General features: G+C 40.9%; 2 protein-coding genes across 3 annotated transcripts in view; one reads left to right on the forward strand and one right to left on the reverse strand.

The window, feature by feature from the left end:
* The window catches only part of fanci (FA complementation group I), a 22,142-nt gene extending 15,439 nt beyond the window's left edge, over positions 1–6,703 (forward strand). The window contains exons 29-37 of one of the 2 annotated variants that reach the window (XM_061917539.1): positions 3,105–3,170; positions 3,257–3,353; positions 3,463–3,650; positions 3,734–3,790; positions 3,862–3,921; positions 4,027–4,098; positions 5,963–6,058; positions 6,139–6,240; positions 6,338–6,703. In XM_061917539.1, coding sequence (XP_061773523.1) covers positions 3,105–3,170; positions 3,257–3,353; positions 3,463–3,650; positions 3,734–3,790; positions 3,862–3,921; positions 4,027–4,098; positions 5,963–6,058; positions 6,139–6,240; positions 6,338–6,397 — 798 coding nt within the window. In that variant the 3' untranslated portion in view covers positions 6,398–6,703. The remainder of the gene's footprint in view (positions 1–3,104; positions 3,171–3,256; positions 3,354–3,462; positions 3,651–3,733; positions 3,791–3,861; positions 3,922–4,026; positions 4,099–5,962; positions 6,059–6,138; positions 6,241–6,337) is intronic. The other variant, XM_061917540.1, reaches the window with a different exon arrangement.
* The window catches only part of polg (polymerase (DNA directed), gamma), a 24,211-nt gene continuing 9,636 nt past the window's right edge, over positions 5,760–20,334 (reverse strand). Inside the window, exons 6-23 of the mRNA XM_061917541.1 lie at positions 20,238–20,317; positions 19,961–20,143; positions 17,267–17,409; positions 17,072–17,195; positions 16,765–16,986; positions 16,586–16,700; positions 16,378–16,443; positions 15,764–15,889; positions 15,530–15,690; positions 12,668–12,721; positions 12,476–12,593; positions 12,264–12,396; positions 11,807–12,053; positions 11,611–11,733; positions 11,348–11,516; positions 8,587–8,795; positions 8,352–8,512; positions 5,760–6,554 (exon numbers count right to left, since the gene is read on the reverse strand). Coding sequence (XP_061773525.1) covers positions 6,466–6,554; positions 8,352–8,512; positions 8,587–8,795; positions 11,348–11,516; positions 11,611–11,733; positions 11,807–12,053; positions 12,264–12,396; positions 12,476–12,593; positions 12,668–12,721; positions 15,530–15,690; positions 15,764–15,889; positions 16,378–16,443; positions 16,586–16,700; positions 16,765–16,986; positions 17,072–17,195; positions 17,267–17,409; positions 19,961–20,143; positions 20,238–20,317 — 2,523 coding nt within the window. The 3' untranslated portion in view covers positions 5,760–6,465. The remainder of the gene's footprint in view (positions 6,555–8,351; positions 8,513–8,586; positions 8,796–11,347; positions 11,517–11,610; positions 11,734–11,806; positions 12,054–12,263; positions 12,397–12,475; positions 12,594–12,667; positions 12,722–15,529; positions 15,691–15,763; positions 15,890–16,377; positions 16,444–16,585; positions 16,701–16,764; positions 16,987–17,071; positions 17,196–17,266; positions 17,410–19,960; positions 20,144–20,237; positions 20,318–20,334) is intronic.

Genomic DNA, 20,334 nt, shown 5'->3' on the forward strand with positions numbered 1-20,334 from the left:
CAATTTTTTTCCATATATTTGTATTTAAGTCAAAATTTTTATTTTTTTTATTTGTACTACAGCGAATACATTGAAAATTAATTCATGTTTTTGGTGCAAAATAACATTGCCATCCATCCATCCATCCATCATCTTCCGCTTATCCGAGGTCGGGTCGCGGGGGCAGCAGCCTAAGCAGGGAAGCCCAGACTTCCTTATCTCCAGCCACTTCGTCTAGCTCTTCCCGGGGGATCCCGAGGCGTTCCCAGGCCAGCCGGGAGACATAGTCTTCCCAACGTGTCCTGGGTCTTCCCCGTGGCCTCCTACCAGCTGGACGTGCCCTAAACACCTCCCTAGGGAGGCGTTCGGGTGGCATCCTGACCAGATGCCCGAACCACTTCATCTGGCTCCTCTCGATGTGGAGGAGCAGCGGCTTTACGTTGAGCTCCTCCCAGATGGCAGAGCTTCTCACCCTATCTCTAAGGGAGAGTCCCGCCACCCGGCGGAGGAAACTCATTTCGGCCGCTTGTACCCGTGATCTTATCCTTTCGGTCATGACCCAAAGCTCATGACAATAGGTGAGGATGGGAACGTAGATCGACCGGTAAATTGAGAGCTTTGCCTTCCGGCTCAGCTCCTTCTTCACCACAACGGATCGATACAACGTCCGCATTACTGAAGACGCCGCACCGATCCGCCTGTCGATCTCACGATCCACTCTTCCCCCACTCGTGAACAAGACTCCTACGTACTTGAACTCCTCCACTTGGGGCAGGGTCTCCTCCCCAACCCGGAGATGGCACTCCACCCTTTTCCGGGCGAGAACCATGGACTCGGACTTGGAGGTGCTGATTCTCATTCCGGTCGCTTCACACTCGGCTGCGAACCGATCCAGTGAGAGCTGAAGATCCCGGCCAGATGAAGCCATCAGGACTACATCATCTGCAAAAAGCAGAGACCTAATCCCGTGGCCACCAAGCCGGAACCCCTCAACGCCTTGGCTGCGCCTAGAAATTCTGTCCATAAAAGTTATGAACAGAATCGGTGACAAAGGACAGCCTTGGCGGAGTCCAACCCTCACTGGAAATGTGTCCGACTTACTGCCGGCAATGCGGACCAAGCTCTGACACTGATCGTACAGGGAGCGGACTGCCACAATAAGACAGTCCGATACCCCATACTCTCTGAGCACTCCCCACAGGACTTCCCGAGGGACACGGTCGAATGCCTTCTCCAAGTCCACAAAGCACATGTAGACTGGTTGGGCAAACTCCCATGCACCCTCAAGAACCCTGCGGAGAGTATAGAGCTGGTCCACAGTTCCACGACCAGGACGAATAACATTGAATAATAAAAAATGTTTGGCCCTAAATTAGGCATTTTCAAGGATCAAAATGGCTAAACACTAGAGACCAAACCAATGTTCAGTATCGTGGCCATTGATTGGCTGAGCCTCAGGCAGCATTAATATTATTGGATTAAAAGAGTGAAACGGTAACAACAGAGTGTAATTTCATGTCTGGAGGGCTCAGAATGTTGAAAAATATATTTAGTATGTTGTGAACAGTTTATTATGCTCTAGCTATAAAAATATTTGATAATTCCTACTTTGCGGAAATTTATTCAATCGCGGTCATGTCTGAAACCAATCAACAGTGATAAAGGAGGGACAAGTGTAAGTCAAATTACCAGTGTGTGCCACGGGAGACAATAAAACTGTGTAGAGAAATCTACCTTTACGCTATCATTCATTAATCGACATTTTAAATTTTAAATGAGGACCTTACATAATAGTGTGTTTTTTGGCCCTGTGTACACAAAATGTACCATAAAAATATAAAAGATCCCCATTACACTGTAGAAAAATGGCACATGGGCTAAGAAAGAAGCCATTCAACTTTGGTGCATATCTAGATAAAAAGTACTGTTTGGAGAATGTATTTGAATTTTTTAATTGCTAGTCTGCTTACATTCAGGATAGCAGTAAAAAAAAAAAAAAGATTGATGTGCATTGCAATATTAGTACAATAAACACATATTGGAATTACTGTATGCTGTACTACCACCTTTGATTGATTGATACTTTTATCAGTAGATTGCACAGTTCAGTACATATTCCGTACAATTGACTACTAAATGGTAACACCCGAATAAGTTCTTCAACTTGTTTAAGTCTGGGTCCACGTTAATCAATTCATGGTACCTACAGGACTGTAATGGAATAGTTTAATATTTGTCAAACAAGGCGTGTTCGTGTCATTTATGTTGGCACATATTTTTCTTAAATGTTTCCAAGATAAAATGCTTCAGACATTGACCAATAAATTTAAAGGAATTCTAGTGTGTGGATGTTGTCTGTCTATCTGTGTTGGCCCTGCGATGAGGTGGCGACTTGTCCAGGGTGTATCCCGCCTTCCGCCCGAATGCAGCTGAGATAGGCTCCAGCGACCCCGAACGGGACAAGCGGTAGAAAATGGATTGATGAATGTACACTCAGCCTTCATTTAAATTGTAAATGGGTTATACTTGTATAGCGCTTTTCTACCTTCAAGGTACTCAAAGTGCTTTGACACTATTTCCACATTTACCCATTCACACACACATTCACACACTGATGGCGGGAGCTGCCATGCAAGGCCCTAACCACGACCCATTAGGAGCAAGGGTGAAGTGTCTTGCTCAAGGACACAACGGACGTAGAAGGTGAGGATTGAACCAGGAACCCTCAGATTGCTGGCACGGCCACTTTCCCAACCGCTCCATGCCGCCCTCTCTTGCATCTTTAGTCTTTTTTTTGCGCCACCCAGACTATCCTTATTGAAAAATAAGATAATATCTGTCTCATTAAGTGAATCATTCAACTATTTGAGAAGAACTGATGTATTTGGAAAGGGTTGATGTAAATTGTGTACAAATTGAGAACAGGAAGTGAAAATGTGTTAATATTTGCTATCAAGTGGAAAAGGGGTAGGATTAAATAGGCCTTGTTTCTCCTTACTTCTTGTCCAACATGTTCTAAAGAAAAATTAAAATACGTCAAATATGTGATGTATCGTAATAATACTGTGTACATGTTTCAAAATAAATTTTGACCAATTAACCTCATGTTCTGTTTGTATTTCCAGGATGTGGAGGTAGAAAAACAGTCTCACTTTGCTATTGTCAACATTAAGACCGCAGCAACAGCAGCAGTAAGTGCTTGGTTTTCCCTCCCCCAAGTTCTTGATTTGCTTTGTTCAATTTTCAATATAGAGTATATGTTTTCCTCTTACCCCAGCTGCTGGTTTTCTCCCAAATTGACAAAGTGCTTGATGAAGTCGACTGGCTGATTGGTAGAAAGAAAAACCAGACCGCCTCTGACAAATCAAGCCCTGGTAAGGAGCCTTTGTTACACTGATGCTCACTTCTTATGAACTGTGTGGGTTGTTTGAGCTTGTCCAGTACAGTGCAAACACGTGTTTTACGTTTTATGTCGCTGACAAGTAGAAGAGGCCACGCAGGCTGCAGGTCAGCAGGATCCTGTGGAGAAAGCAGTGACGCTACAGCTTGGGACCCTCCTGACAGCACTAAATGAGTTGGTCCAGACCACTCTGCAACTCGGGACTTGCACCATCACTCTGCTGAGAGAGCTGAGTCGCACTTACACCATCCTCACCACGCTGGTTAAATATGTATGCCATTCTCTACTATATGTTTTCTAGTTACATTTGAAATACCCACGATGATAAAAATGTATTTTTCAACACATTCACAGTACATCCAAGTATGTGCAACTCAAAATGGAAAACTACCGTCGCGCTTTGAGAAGCTGGTGAGAACTCTTTTTGGGTCAAAATCTTCTTCGTCATGCTTATTAAGTATTCTGTATGTGCTACTTTGTAGGTCAAACTGTCTGGTTCCCACCTAACGCCACAATGCTACTCCTTCATCACATACGTCCAGGTCAGAGTTGTCCGAACCAGGCCATGCATATTCCAGGCTTAATGAAAAGTTATCAGTTATTGCAAGTTATTAATGCTTGCAAATGTTACCTTTTTTATCCTCCAGGGTGGAGATTCATGTGGAGGTGTGGATGACAAGAAGAAAAAGAAAAGGAATGAAGTGAACACTGCTGCTTCTGTAAGGATGATGACACAAATATGTATTTTATAATGAAGTATATACTCGTGCTGTCAAACAGTTACCATAAATTCCGGGCTCTAGAGCACACTCAGTTATAAGCCCCACCCACCTCATTTTTGGACAAATGTTATTTTGTACATATATTGGCCGCACACGTTTATAATCCGCAAGTGTACACATTGAAACATGAAATATTTACACAGGCGGTTGTTCATTCACAAATGTAATAAAAGCAGGTACAGTATAGTACCTACCGAAAAAGTCAGAGAGCGCATTCTTCATCCTTCTCCTCCTCCTGCGGCTTTCCAGCCTGTCGAGGCTCATTAGTGGTAGTCGACTTACGTTCCGTGCGGCGGCACGTTTCCATTTTCAAAGCACGGGTTGCTTGTGTTCAGCTTTGGGGGTGCAGTGTATGCAAATTTTTGTTTCTTTTCCATGATGAGGGAGAGACCATAAGGCGCTAAATGGCTGACTAAATGTTCGTGTGTGAACAATTTCATTGGTCCGCCTTGATTATTTCGGCAATTTCATTGGTCTAGTGGGTCGAGGCTAAATTTATTGGTGGTATGTAAAGCTCATGAGGCCGTAAAAATGAATAACTTAGCAGCAGCGTTCAAAATGTGAGGAAAAAAGTAGCAGCATATAGTCTGAAAATTACAATAATTTTTCAAATCTGATTATTGATTAACCACCGTTATTAAATACTTGGATAATTTGAATTAGCTTTGAAAAATACCTAAATATTATGCCACTAAAGTAATGTCACACATTAACATTTTTTTGTTAGTTGTACTTAAATACACACCAATTATTTGCTCAAAACTTGGCAACAGTGTTATATGAAGTGCACATTTTTATGTTTCTAGTTTTATATTTTATTTATTTTTATTACTACTATTTTTTTTAACACTGTGGACTTTGAGGTTGTTTGCTCAACGTAAAGATAGATAGATAGATAGTACTTTATTTATTCCGTCAGGAGAGTTCCTTCAGGAAAATTACAATTTTCAGCACAATCCCATTCAAGATCAGACAAACATTACAGGGAGACAGAACAGGATCGCTGACGGGTCTGCCGGCTTCCAGCGCCCCTTACAAAAAAGATGACATACAGGTAAACGGGGGGGAGGGGGGGTGGGGGGGGGAGAATAAAAGATTAAAATAAAATAAAATAAAAATCGGTCTTAGCCTGGGCCCTGGAGTGGGGGTGCAGACAGAGGCCAAGGGGGAAAAAAAAAAAAAAAAAGTGCTTTTTACAAATAAAATCTATTGTTATTATTATCAATTCTGCAATAATATTGCAAAAAGGGTGCTTATTAGGCAACATTTGTATGCGAGCACACCAGTTGGAGTGTCACCACTCAACTTTGCACCGATGTATGCATTGACAGTATAACACGTGCCACTTTTCAGGTAACCATCTGCGGTTAAAATAAAGAAGAATGTGCAATCAAAATATATTGTGTGATTAAATTGTGTTTGCACACCATTAAGGTGTTACCACTTTAACTTTGACAGCTCTAATATATACATTAAACTTTAAACCTTTTTTCACCACCTCAAAAAACACTTGGCTCTCAAGTACCACCCTAATAATGACCAACATTAAAATAATGTAGCATAGTAGGCCTAAATATGCATTAAAAACAAGACAGGGGTTTTATTTAACAAGTATATGTATTATTTTTGGCCACTGCAACATACTTGAATATTTAATTCGGTAATTCTTTGGCGTCCCACTAGATGGAGCATTTGAAAATCACTTAATTCCACCATGTGAAATAAATAGCACATTTAAATATGTACTGTATTTTATTTTAAAAAATAACATGTTGTTCCTCTTTTTTTGCTTTCTGGGAAGTCAAAACTCATCCGTGAAACCAAAGCTATTCCCAACTTGATCTTCAGCATTGAACAATATGAGAAATTCCTCATCACTCTTTCTAAGAAGTCAAAGGTAGGCGTGATGTTCACTGCAAATCTATTCCGTAAATTAAAAAAAAAAAAAAGAAGCTAAACAGCAAGAATGGCTTCCAGGTAAATCTGATGCAGTACATGAAACTGAGCACGTCTCGCGATTTCCGCATCAATGCTGCAACTTTGGACGCAGCCCTGCAAGAGCAAGGCGACAGTCAGGAGGTAAGAGTCACAGATTGATGATCAATCTCAATATGAGAGGGAGAAAAACTGTTACTTCCCTCTTTCAGTGTTTGCATTTGTCTCTATTCCATGTAAGGCTGTGTCCCAAGATGCCGAAGAGACTCAAGAACCCAAACGAAAGAAGAGGAAACAATGAGCCGAGGTCCTCTTGTTGGTCCGACACATCTCTAGCTTGCATGCTAATGAGCGTCCAGACATTTGTGTTCACTTGTTCTGTGTGTCCTTTGCTTGACTCCCTTTATTGAGGGAGCCTTTAGTGATGTCAATGAGTTGGTAGATGTCCAAGGCTTCACCTAAAAGCAGATATTGTTCATGTTTCCAGCAATATTTGTTTATTTTAAATGAGAAAAACACTTTACTTTTACACATCTTAATACAAAGTGTCACTTGTACTGCTTCTTCTACGGCTGACATTAAAACTGTAATATATCATAGAGGTTAAGTGATGAATTTATTCTTCTACGTTTTTGATTGGTTGACACTTTTTGGCAGCTTTTACAACTAAAAACTAACCCAAAGAGTTCCATTACAATACCTGTAACCAAAATCCTGCTTTTACACATCCAATAAGGCTGATTTTGATTGCTGTTTGATATGTTTATTAGCGTGCTTCTCAGTGGTGTACAAACCACATTGTGTCACACTGACTGAATATCAGTCATCTTTTTTAGCTCTCTGACAGACGTAATATTAGACATCCACTGCATCCTATGTGTCAAAGTCGAAGCCAGTAGGCCGAATGAATTATCTATGGCCCCCGGGATGATAATTGATTAGTATTAGAACCGGCCCGCAGGCCACAGCCGCCTGCTGCTGTTTTGCTCGCACCAATACTCCATCAATGTTAGCGATAGGAACTTTCTAAATGGGGTCCCTGGGACCCCATCAAGTCATAAAAATGGGGCCCCTCAGTAAATTTTTGGGGTCCCACTTTTTTTTTACAGTTTTGAAAACAAATGATAAGTGTATGCATTATCCTGTTATATCTTACAATCTATATTGTGTTATGGAAAAAGGTTGTCATTAACGTTTATTGATTCATTTAAAAAAATAATACAAAAAAAACACTTTTATGCATATGTAAATGTATTCAGTTATAAACATTCATTCACTTTCTTCTTTCCTTCATGGATCAAAATTTTACTGCTGGTATTTTTTTTCTATATACTTATGCTGATATTTTCAGAATGTTTTTGCTATATTTTTGGCCGAAGTAAGACAGAAAAAAATCTGAAGTTGCATTTATTTTCTAGTGTTAATGCCATGATTTTAATAGTCCGGCCTGCGTGTGCTAAGAGTTTACTTCTGTGGCCCCTGAGCTAAAATGAGTTTGAGAGACTCTTATCAATAGGGCTGTAGCTGTCGATTATTTCAGTACTCTCAAGGTTTCTCACACATTCATTTATTTGTGGCCGCCCGCCACGAAAGAATTACGGCCGCCACAAAAAAAAAAAAAGGTTGTTTTTTTCGGCTTTTGACTCGCTCGACCACTCATAAAAGCAATGGGACTCTGTCTGTGAATGGAGCTTGTGGTTACATATTATATAAATATGTAAATATTATATAAATATGTATATAAATATGTACATAAAGTTATATTCCAACTTCGCATTCCTTTTGGTCTTCGCCACCACAGCCCCGTAACCTCCCCCCCAGCTGCCCGACCACACCACCACAAATAGATGCCTGACTCTATCAATTAGTTTGTTCAAGTAATCGAATAAAACACATTATCGCCTCAATGCAATTGTGGGGGAAACAGTCAAAATAAACAAAACATTTTCTGCACTTTTAACATTAATTCAAATTTGTATTAAAACTTTTTGCTGCCTCATAGATAACACCATGTGTTCTTAATTGCTGCAACTTTGCAGAAACTGTGTCTGCATATTCAAAAGTTCTGGGCACTCCATGAAGTCTGGATTTTATCAATTTTTTATTTGTTATGCCCATTAAACAATATGAATACAAACTCATTTCGAATTTATTAATTGTTACAGCCGTTTTACAAATTTACTAAATTTAGCAATTTTCTCTCTGCGCTCAACACCACACTGACGTTTTGTAAGCGTGTTTAGTTTTGAGCTCACCAGGGGGAAGTCCGTATCTTCGTTCCACACCTGTGGGGTTGGAGGGAGTCACGCAATCCATGGTGACTTCCTTTCTCAAACACGTGTCGATGTCAACGGCACTGAAGAAAGCGACAGACTGCGGAAGGTCCTGCATGCCTAACGCATGTGCAAACATACTCCTGGGGAGGTAAGGAAGAGCACTCGTGACCATTGTTCATTTTGTGTTTTCATCCCCGATAGATCTTAAACAGACCGTGTAAGGAGGTTGGTGATCTGAAGTGCCAGTGCTGCTCGGTATCTGTCTTCGCTGCGGACAAGGTACCGCACCTCATCGTGGATGCTGATGCAGAAGCGTCCATCAATGTCATGTTCCTCAAAGAGCCACTTCATTGCCACCAGCATCAGATGAAGGTAATCCACTGCTGAGCTCTGGACCACCCAGTTCACTCTGCTGGTGATGAACTGACGCAACAGAACCCAGTAAGTTAAACACATTAGATCTCACAAACACAACTTTATTGAATCTTTCCATGATTTCACAGCCTATTTTTGTGGTTGTTGCTGCCTGAAATTCCTGAATTTGCGGCTGCGATGTTGGAGCCAGCTGCACCCGGGTGGAAAGCGAGGAACGCCCTGGACAAATCGCCACCTCATCGTAAGACCTCATTATAACTAATAATAGTCACAATTAATTATAATTTAATAAGAATCTGTATTACAATCCCCAAAAGAGGGCACTTTAAGTTGATGATTACTTCTATTTGTAGAAATCTTTATTTTTAATTGAAACACTTGTTTAGTTTTTAGTTATTTTTGTATCTTTTTTTCCATCCATCCATCCATCCATTTTCTACCGCTTATTCCCTTTTGGGGTGGCGGGGGGCGCTGGCGCCTATCTCAGCTACAATCGGGCGGAAGGCGGGGTACACCCTGGACAAATCGCCACCTCATCGTAAGACCTCATTATAACTAATAATAGTCACAATTAATTATAATTTAATAAGAATCTGTATTACAATCCCCAAAAGAGGGCACTTTAAGTTGATGATTACTTCTATTTGTAGAAATCTTTATTTTTAATTGAAACACTTGTTTAGTTTTTAGTTATTTTTGTATCTTTTTTTCCAAATAGTTCAAGAAAGACCACTACAAAGGAGCAATATTTTGCACTGTTATACAATTTAATAAATCAGAAACTGATGACATAGTGCTGTATTTTACTTCTTTATCTCTTTTTTTCAACCAAAAATGCTTTGCTCTGATTAGGGGGTACTTTAATTAAAAAAATTTTCATAGGGGGTACATCACTGAAAAAAGGTTGAAAATCACTGCCTTAGTGAACTGTTGACTGGTCTATAGTGCAATTTTTCGTTGGTAAATGAGTAGGTGGTGGGATTCTTATGGCACCTCATGATTATATTATGATTCAATTAAAAATCGATTATTGATGCATCCTTACTTTATGTATATTAATGCAGTTTTACATTTATTTTTGTTTGACTTAACAAGCATTTGTCACTTGCAACTTTTAAAAACAGTGTATTTGTTATAAGAAACAGTAAAATTAATTCCCATTACATTTATTAAATTAATGGAAATGTGTGCATAACTGGAACATAAGTGCCCTTAAATTAAGGAGCAACTTGGATCTCTTGGTAAGGTGGCGTTCAGCAGTCAAATTATAGAACTGTCTGCAATACTTTATGCACAATAATTATGCGATTTGTCCAGGTTGTACCCCGCCTTCTGCCCGAATGCAGCTTTGATAGGCTCCAGCAACCCTGAAAGAGACAAGTGGTAGAAAAATGGATGGATAGATATTGATTATTAAGTTCAAAGTTAAAGTTAAAGTACCAATGATAGTCACACACACACTAGGTGTGGTGTAACTTGTCCTCTGCATTTGACCCATCCCCTTGTTCACCCCCTGGAAGGTGACGGAAGCAGTGGGCAGCAGCGGTGCCCGCGTGGGAATCATTTTCAATCAATCAATCAATCAATCAATGTTTATTTATATAGCCCCAAATCACAAATGTCTCAAAGGACTGCACAAATCATTACGACTACAACATCCTCGGAAGAACCCACAAAAGGGCAAGGAAAACTCACACCCAGTGGGCAGAGAGAATTCACATCCAGTGGGACTCCAGTGACAATGCTGACTATGAGAAACCTTGGAGAGGACCTCAGATGTGGGCAACCCCCCCTCTCAATTTTGTTGATTTAACCCCCAATTCCAACCCTTGATGCTGAATGCCAAGCAGGGAGATAATGGGTCCCATTTTTATAGTCTTTGGTATGACTCGGCTGAGGTTTGAACTCCCAACCTACTGATCTCAGGGCAGACACTCTAACCACTAGGCCACTGAGTAGGTTATTGACATTTACTAATCGATTTTATGATCGTCCCTGTTCGAATTGTACCGAATCTAAAAATCGATTATTACACCTACCTATATAATAAATGAGAGACTATTAGAGATTATCGTCGCGCACCAACATCCGTCATGTAAAATGCTGCCTCTGTCCTTGGTCAGCATTGCAAATAACAATCTGTTTGTAATTACCTTTCCCTGGATAAATAGAAAATAAATAATTAAAAGTGAAAATGTTTATATTACCCAGAAGACTTGGTGCCGTAAACAGAAACAGGAAATAGGTCTGAGCTACAATCGTCTCGATGATCAATAAAGAGTTGATATGTATATTGTTACACGTTGCTGCTTTGTCTACACAAGCAACTGAGTTTTGATTGGACAGTTATTTAGACAGCTTTTCTTCAATGCATCTGTGAATCAAATTTGATTGGCAAAAATTACGCTGATTAGGAAAGTGCCGACATTAGACAAAGTTGTTAATAATAATAATTCACAGGGATTGCTGGAATTTGTGTGAATTAGTGCGGTCGCAAATTCCTGGAGAAAATGTTTGTTGCACAGGACTCAGGACCTGGTGATGGCTGGTTCCCCCGATGTTAAAGGTTATTTAAATGTAATATTCCGGTCTTAGCTCACCTCATTCTTTACTGCGATGGGTTCCAAAGCTCTGCTAATCCTGCAGCCCAGCACAGGCGTCGAAGGTTGGGCTGAATGGGCAATGCTCTCCAGTTTGTTAAACATGTCTGACTCCGTGCCTCCAGACCACAAGCGTTTGCCCACCAGGTCCCACCTTCTCCGTCGGGATCTTGCGGATTTTAATGAGAAAATTGAACAGAGTATAAACAAAAGCTGTTTTAATTTTTGGGGGAATTGAGTTGTACTACATTTATTTTTCTTACTGCTGTGAAGCCAGTTTATTGATCTTCCGTAACTCCTGCAGGGATACACTTCCATCCTCCTCTCTTTCCACCTCAATTTTCAATTCGTTGACCAGCCACTCAGCTTCCTCTGCTAGTTGGTATCTGACAAAGAAACGCATGCAGCACATTGCTCAAGTTGCACAAACTGTCCAATAATTTAAATAGTTTTGTGTACCTTCGTAAACCCTTTGTTAAAGCATACATCTGTCTGGCCTTACTGGCAGCTTCCGTCTGACCAAGTCGATGGTTGAACTGCATCAGCAGCCTTTCGGCAAAGGGCTGTCCTGCTCCGTAGATGCGGCCATAGTTAAACACTTTGGCGTGCTCTCTGCTGATGCCCACTGCGTCGGCGGTGCGGCTGTGCAGGTCAGTGCCCTGGCTCTTCTTTCCTTGAAGGGTCATCCAGCCAAACGCTGTACACCCTGAACGCCACACACACGTTAGACAGACTGGAATTGACATACTTGGAGAGGAAGTGAAGGTTTGTATGTAAGTTTGAATATTGGCTCAGTTGTCTCTGCTTTTATGTTCTCCCTCACTGTCCAAAGTGGTTGTCAATGTGCCCTGGGTGTAGGACCACATTTCGCCCCATCAGTTGGGATAGACTCCAGCTTCCCTATGACAAATCTCACCATGTATGCCACTACTGGCCTCTCCGAGCACAGCTGCAATCCACAACTCTTGAGAATCCACGTCTGCGCCAACAAGGTGGTAGCCAGGTGGCGTTTGCACCATTGCCTTGAGCTCACTGCCCACTCTGTCCCTCTGAAAACACGAAACATAGTCCGTCTTATAAAACAAAGCTTGCGAATTGACTTACAATATGTATTTCTGCGTGTCTTACACGTGCATTACTGGCAGTCAGCCACGTCGGCTCCACAGCACGCCTCGTTACCGTTCCAGCAACGACAACATGAGGTAATATAGCGCCGTACTGCCCCTCTTCATCAAAATCTTTGTGCCTTAAATATCATAGAAGGCATTTTTTTTCCCATTCACTTTTTCAGTTATTTAAGATCGCATACAGCATACGCACCTGCTCACAAAACGAGGAAGATCTGCCTTCCGCAGCCACAGCACCTTCTGGGAGCTATGACAAAAGTCAAACTTCATTGATCTTTTAAACTCTTGCGTGTCCATTTTTATTTTAAAGCTTTTCCAGCACCATACAGTTAAGGCGAAAGACATTCTCTTAAGAATACAATTAGATTTTCAGATTTAACTAGAATTAACAAAAGTTAAACATTTCTTATCTGTGTTTGACTATTTGAAAAGTATCAGACTACTTCCTGCGTCAACGAAGATGACAAAAAGACAGTGGGTACCAATGAATGAAAATACATTTTTGTATGTGCACCTTTATCTGCACAGATAATTCATAGTTGACCTTATTATATTAAAATATCCATCCATCCATTTTCTACCGCTTATTCCCTTTCGGGGTCGCGGGGGGCGCTGGCGCCTATCTCAGCTACAATCGGGCGGAAGGCAGGGTACACCCTGGACAAGTCGCCACCTCATCGCAGGGCCAACACAGATAGATAGACAACATTCACACACACATTCACACACTAGGGCCAATTTAGTGTTGCCAATCAACCTATCCCCAGGTGCATGTCTTTGGAGGTGGGAGGAAGCCGGAGTACCCGGAGGGAACCCACGCATTCACGGGGAGAACATGCAAACTCCACACAGAAAGATCCAGAGGCTGGATTTGAACCCAGGACTGCTATTGTGAGGCAGACGCACTAACCACTCTGCCACCAGTGGGTACCAATGAATGAAAATACATTTTTGTATGTGCACCTTTATCTGCACAGATAATTCATAGTTGACCTTATTATATTAAAATAAAGGGCTTAAAATTCTAACAGTTCTGTACACACTTGAAACACCATTTAAAGGTACCACCTGTTTGCCCCTGTTCATTAACACATTATAATGGGACTGTCTGAATGCAGCCTGTCATTACAACGCTGTAGAGCAGAGGGCATCGCAACTCTGCTTCATAGCACAACTCATGCTTTGTCTAAACCAGACGTGGGTAAATTAAGGCCCGGGGGATTCTCAATCTGGCCCCCCTGACATTCCCAAATATTTTTTTTAGATATTTAAGATGAAAACTGTAGCTGCCATTATGATGTGCAGTGATGTTTTCAAATTACCGTAAGTCTTGAACTATACAAAGTATTTCAGTGGTTGCAATCTGCGCTTTTGCATGATATATCAGTTTTAGTTTTTTAGTTTAGTTTTAGTTTATTAAGGATCCCCATTAGTCTACACCGCAGTGGAGACTATTCTTCCTGGGGTCCAGGCAAAAAACATCACACAACCACAGAACAAACGATTAAAATGCAGTACAACATGATCCAATAATAAATTGTCATAATACAAAAATAGCAACAACAAAGAACCAAAAAATACTAATAGATGTTGTTACATAATAACTTTCATACCAAAGATAAAAATAGCAATATAAAAATAGATATACTGTATACATTTTTGCAAAAATAAAACAAAGAACCAATGGCCTAAAATATACACATTAGTGTACCAAAGACAAACAATAAGTGACGAAAAAGTATCATCCATCCATTTTCTGCTGCTTATCCCATAATCAATAAAATACTCAACAGTCAATAAAAACAGTCATGACATTAGATACAATCTAAAATAATCTCTTTACGCAATACTTCTCCTTTTAGTTTATTCTTAAAGCCCACTATGCTGGTGATTGATAGCAGATATTGTGGAAGTCTGTTCCAGTAAGTGATTGCCCGATACATTACAGTCTTTTTCAAAACATCACTTTTGGGTTTAAGACGGGTGAGCGCACCTCTTTGGGCTAGCCTGGTACCGTAGTTGTGACTGTCACTGGCAAGCAAGAGCTGAGAATACAGATATGAGGGTTTATGGTATGTATAGATGTTTTTTAAAAATAGAATCAAACTACAAGCCAGTCTTTCATCAACTTTCATCCATGACAATTCATGATGCATGATCTCAATGCCAGTCCTAAATGAGCAATGGAGAGCTAGTCTGGCAGCTCTGTTTTGGGTAAGCTGGATTTTATTTAGATCTTGTTTAGATGCATTAGACAGTTGCTATGGTAATCTAATTTTACAGCAGCTCAGACGAGGAACCAAGCAGTGTGGGCGGGGAGCGTTTCCACATAGTGTTTCCAGAGCGGCCAGCCTGGAATGCGGGTGTCAGGGACAGACGCAGAAGGAGATTTTTTAAACAAAGTTCTAAAGCTTAGTGATTCATCCGATTGTAGGTGAGTTTCTTATTTTACCCTTCGCGTTCATATTTCGCTCTTTGTTGCATATTTGTTGCATTTCGCTTGATTGTAAAATATGTCAATCGAGAGGTGATGTGACGTTCATATGTTGTTAGTATTCCGTGTTTTATTGTTCATAGTTAATATTGTAAATCCCACATTCTTTATTTTCATTTTACATTCTGGGTTTCTCATTCAGTAAAAACAATTTAAAATTCCATTCCGTTTTTTAAGGCGGTTTGTCATAACGTTTTTTAGCATTCAATCAGACATTATTGTTAGGTTTTGTATTAGTGTTCCTAAAAATCAGATATACCGGCCCCCAGATACATTTTCTTCTCTAGCTTTGGCCCCCCGAGTCAAAATAATTGCCCAGACCTGGTCTAAACTGTTCTATATGTAGCAAGCATTAAAAAAGTGACAAATCTAGCAACACTTTGTTGGTCTTCTTGGACGGTTAACACTTCAACGGGTAGTAGATCCTGAGTCTGATGTGATCATAGATCTGAACCGAAGATGTCGTTGTGGCTTGTGCAGCGCTTTGAGACACTTGTGATTTACGACTGTATAAATAAACATTGATTGATTGATTGATTGATAGTTAGAAATGATACACACCTTATACGTTTATGAGCATTCCTCCAAAAGGACATCATTTTGTTGATCTCTAAGGCACGTGTGGCGTTGGTTCCTCCCCTCCCTGCCCTCAGAGTACCATCCTCCATCTTAGGCAGGAAGTCTTTGGAAAAAGGACTGCCGACGTTATTTGGATTGCCATCCTGAAACACGTGCATTTCCCATGAGTGCGTTACGCGATGCTGGTTCTTGGAGTTACTTTCGCTGAAACATTACCTTATGTGGTAATTTGAAAAACCAACACCCGGGTATATTGACATCGTTGTAGGGTCCATTTCCTTGGTGATGAGGGCAGTGACTCTCCACTGGGACATAACCAGAACGATGGCCACCTTGTTGTTTCTGCAACAAGAAATACAACTTTTTATTGGGTAATGCTTTATGATGCATCACATGTTTACAGTTGCACAATTCCACATGTCTAAAAAGGAATATGAAAAAGCACAGCTCATTTAGTCCTACGTATCCTTCAGAAACAACTGACAGTTTGTTCACTTCCTGAGTTTAAAATGTGCTTGGTTGGTAAAGTTAATTAAAATGATCACTTCTGTACATACAGTACATTTAGACAACACATAGGGCCTACTCTACTAAAGGTTTGTGTGTATTAAACCAAGTGCAAACTTGATAGGGCACACAAAGCTGAGCTACTAAGCTCATGCGCAGGGTATTGCGTCTCAAATTATAGAAATAGGTAGATGGCACATCCCTAGTATTAAATGATAAAATTCAAAAAATACGCAGAGATGATAGTAACACTTATATTGTTTGTGTTAATAAGAAACATATATGAAAAAAGACACTAAAATAGCATGGAACTTATTGCAGACCTCATATGCCGCGCCATTCGCTTCATGTTCATCTGTCAGCCTCTCCAAAGATCCATACTCCTCCACCTGATAACGAGTTAAACAAAAATCTCCATCATTGTGCTTGTATGGTGCGCAACATTGGTAAACTCATAAACTTGTGACTACATATTATGACGCCAGGGTATCAAATACAATGATGTTTTAGTCACATTGCATCAAGTTGTACCTTTGCCCAAACTGTGCTGTCTGTCCACTGGAGATCATCCGATGGTGTGAACTCATATTCAGGCTGTTCCTTGCTGTTCTGCTCGCAGTACTCTCTATAAACACGCTCAATCTCTCTGAGGAGCATGAAATGCTTCAACACAACAAACCAAGCTTCATCAGCTATCAATCAGACTCTACCTGTGAGGGCAAGCTGGTGCTATATTTCCCTCCTGGGGATTTAGGTTATCCCTGCGTCCGGGAACCAGATACCCCCAGCCATGTTTCTCCATGTAATGCAAGGGAAAGCCATCCCATGTCAGACCCATCAGCTTAGGAGTTACTCTCATTTGAAGACTGATAAGACCAGCTCCAGGGGACCAGTCGTCGGCAGACATCTTCTCACACAGCTTACGGTACCACCTGACGGTGCAGCCAAGAGGGGACACAATGAGAAAACCGCAGAAAGGACACAGGTTTGGTCTTCAGTGTCATTTCAAAATCAGACCCAGGATGTCCAGGCAGGTGTTGTTTTCTCTTAGGAAGTCGACTGACTGTTTCCTTCAGTTTTTCAACAGCTGACCTGCACGGGCAACCTGCTGCCATTTCCTCTTCAGATGGTGGACCTTCATCTTGAAGCAGAAAACATGTCATCTAAAATGAATGCCACTATACATTGGTTGTCCATACTTTAAGGGTTTACCTTCCATCCAGTCTGGAAGTGGAGTAGCAGTTTGGGATTGTGCTGCTTTATTGGCCTGTTTCTTCTTGCTCGCTGGCGCCTTATTCAGCTTAAACTCCTGCACGTCCCACTCAAGGTCCCAAAGCCAAGGGTCATCTTTAAATCTAGGGTCAATGACATCAAATACACAACATATGAAGTTGTTCATCTATACAACTACCATGACACCTGGAAAGATGTTTTACACAAGTGTGTTTGTAAAGCATTTGTGAGGTTAAATATAAATTATGTTAGACTAGAGCCTAAAAAAAGTCTGCGGGCTATAGAGCGTTTTCCGTTCGGGCTCCAGTACTCTGGAATGCCCTCCCGGTAACAGTTCGAGATGCTACCTCAGTAGAAGCATTTAAGTCTCACCTTAAAACTCATCTGTATACTCTAGCCTTTAAATAGACCTCCTTTTTAGACCAGTTGATCTGCCGCTTCTTTTCTTTCTCCTATATCCCCCCCTCCCTTGTGGAGGGGGTCCGGTCCGATGACCATGGATGAAGTACTGGCTGTCCAGAGTCGAGACCCATGATGGACCGCTCGTCGGGACCCAGGATGGACCGCTCGCCTGTATCGATTGGGGACATCTCTACGCTGCTGACCCGCCTCCGCTTGAGATGGTCTCCTGTGGACGGGACTCTCGCTGCTGTCTTGGATCCGCTTGAACTGAACTCTCGCGGCTGTGTTGGAGCCACTATGGATTGAACTTTCACAGTATCATGTTAGACCCGCTCGACATCCATTGCTTTCGGTCCCCTAGAGGGGGGAGGGGAGGTTGCCCACATCTGAGGTCCTCTCCAAGGTTTCTCATAGTCAGCATTGTCACTGGCGTCCCACTGGATGTGAATTCTCCCTGCCCACTGGGTGTGAGTTTTCCTTGCCCTTTTGTGGGTTCTTCCGAGGATGTTGTAGTCGTAATGATTTGTGCAGTCCTTTGAGACATTTGTGATTTGGGGCTATATAAATAAAAATTGATTGATTGTTTGAAGAAGCCTGGCTCGTCTTCTAGTAGTTCCAAAAACTACTAAGGACTAGAAGCATTTAACTCATTCAACTGATCGTCAACCATGAGCAAAATCTTCGACTATGAAAATCTTTAATCAAAGACAGCCCTAAATACAAAATATGATATGGTGTATAAATGATACAAGACGGGTTATAAAAACTCCCAATTAGGCTGCTAACATTGCGTCATTTACGGTTTTATTATTTTGTGAAAACTATTATTAATCTACTTGCAAATTGACTGTAAAACACTGGTAACTTTTTGTTGTAACATGGTATTATATATGGTATGGCGTAGTGGGTAGAGCGGCCGTGCCAGAAACCTGAGGGTTGCAGATTCGCTCCCCGCCTCTTGACATTCTAATCGCTGCTGTTGTGTCCTTGGGCAGGACACTTCACCCTTGCCCCCGGTGCCGCTCACACTGGTGAATGAATGATAGGTGGTGGTCGAAGGGGCCTTAGTTTACCCCCACCAGGTGTGAATGAATGATGGGTTCCCACTTCTCTGTGAGCGCTTTGAGTATCTAATAATAGAAAAGCGCGATATAAAATCCAATCCATTATTATTATTTTTATTACTTCTGTAAATATGTAATGAACACATTATCTTCTATTTTTTTGACTACATTACATTAGTTTTGGGCGATACTACAAATTTGGGTATCAAAGTATGCAAAATTGCTGATAGTGATATGTAAAATCCTCAAGATCATTGAATGATTAAATTTTAATATAAAAAAAAAACACAGTATGGCGTTGTAAAAATATAAAAAAAATATTTAATGGGTATCCTTGTTCCTTCTTACTGCATACAATATTTTTTGCTAAATAAATTTAATAGTAAGGACAGAAATGACTATTTGCTCTGATGGTTTTGCCCCTTAAAAAACTACCTGTGACCAGGGACTTATTTTGTTGAGTTTATGAACCATAACAAAAATTATTTTGTGGTAGTAAATAAATATCCATCAAATAACTGTAGTATCGATCATATACCTGTTATCATTACTGACGATTTTTGTGTCAATCCGCCCAACTCTTTGTATTCAAGAGCTATTGACTCTTGTATCCTCTTATGAAGTGTATTGCAGCATGTTTAGCTATTCTTCGTCCTCCACTGTTAACTAAAATGTTGTTTATTTGCGGCCATGGAGGCGAGGATAGCTGACTAGCAAGGATTCAACATTGCTTTGCACGGCTGTCAAATTAGCGTGACACAGCTAGAACAAGATGCTTTATCATGAAACTGAATGACGGTAGTGATACAATTTCTATCATCTGCCAAATTTTAATTTTCCTGAAGGAACTCTCCTGACGGAATAAATAAAGTACTATCTAATCTAATCTAAATGTATATCATTTATATCGTGTAACCCTAATCACACTATGTTTGAAGCATCAGGAACATGAAGAAGGTGTGTCCTCTTATCCAAAGGTGAAGTCACTCAAAAGGTATTTTTTGTTTCCCAAGTACAGTACTGTTCTACCTAATACACCATGTCTTCCTTTAAGGCCTGCAGAAAGCCATTAAAATTAAATACTTTAGCTAATTTTACCTGTAAAATTTTGTACCCTTTCTCAGACATCCTCCCATTAGCACAAGTCTGCAGCAACCGGCTGTGTAAATTTAGATTTTAGGTCCTAATAAAGGCTCTTTTCCCTCACCTCTCGTCTTCCAGGAGCTGGCATGCGTCATCAGCAAGAATCATGAGTGACTTTTTCATCTCTCTCTGGAGCTCTTCATATATGTCCTGGGAATCCTCCAGATATTTCCCCCAGTTTTGATTGACAGGAAGGTAGCTCACGCCCATCTCCAGCATACCAGCGAATGTCACCGGGTGGGGACATCTTGGCAGAGATACATCAATAAGTCAGCAGTATCCTCAAGCTACAGTGACACACTATACTAAAGTCTTTCAAACAATAGTGAGAGTGTTATTACCTCTCAATGAAGAGGGGTAGCTGTTCTATGAAGACTTCATGCGTGGCTTGAACATCAAGGGCGCAGTACTGCATTAGCTCCTGCAGGGGATAGCAGA

The sequence above is a fragment of the Nerophis ophidion genome, linkage group LG12, assembly GCF_033978795.1.
Source record: "Nerophis ophidion isolate RoL-2023_Sa linkage group LG12, RoL_Noph_v1.0, whole genome shotgun sequence".
In the NCBI taxonomy this organism is placed as follows: domain Eukaryota; kingdom Metazoa; phylum Chordata; class Actinopteri; order Syngnathiformes; family Syngnathidae; genus Nerophis; species Nerophis ophidion.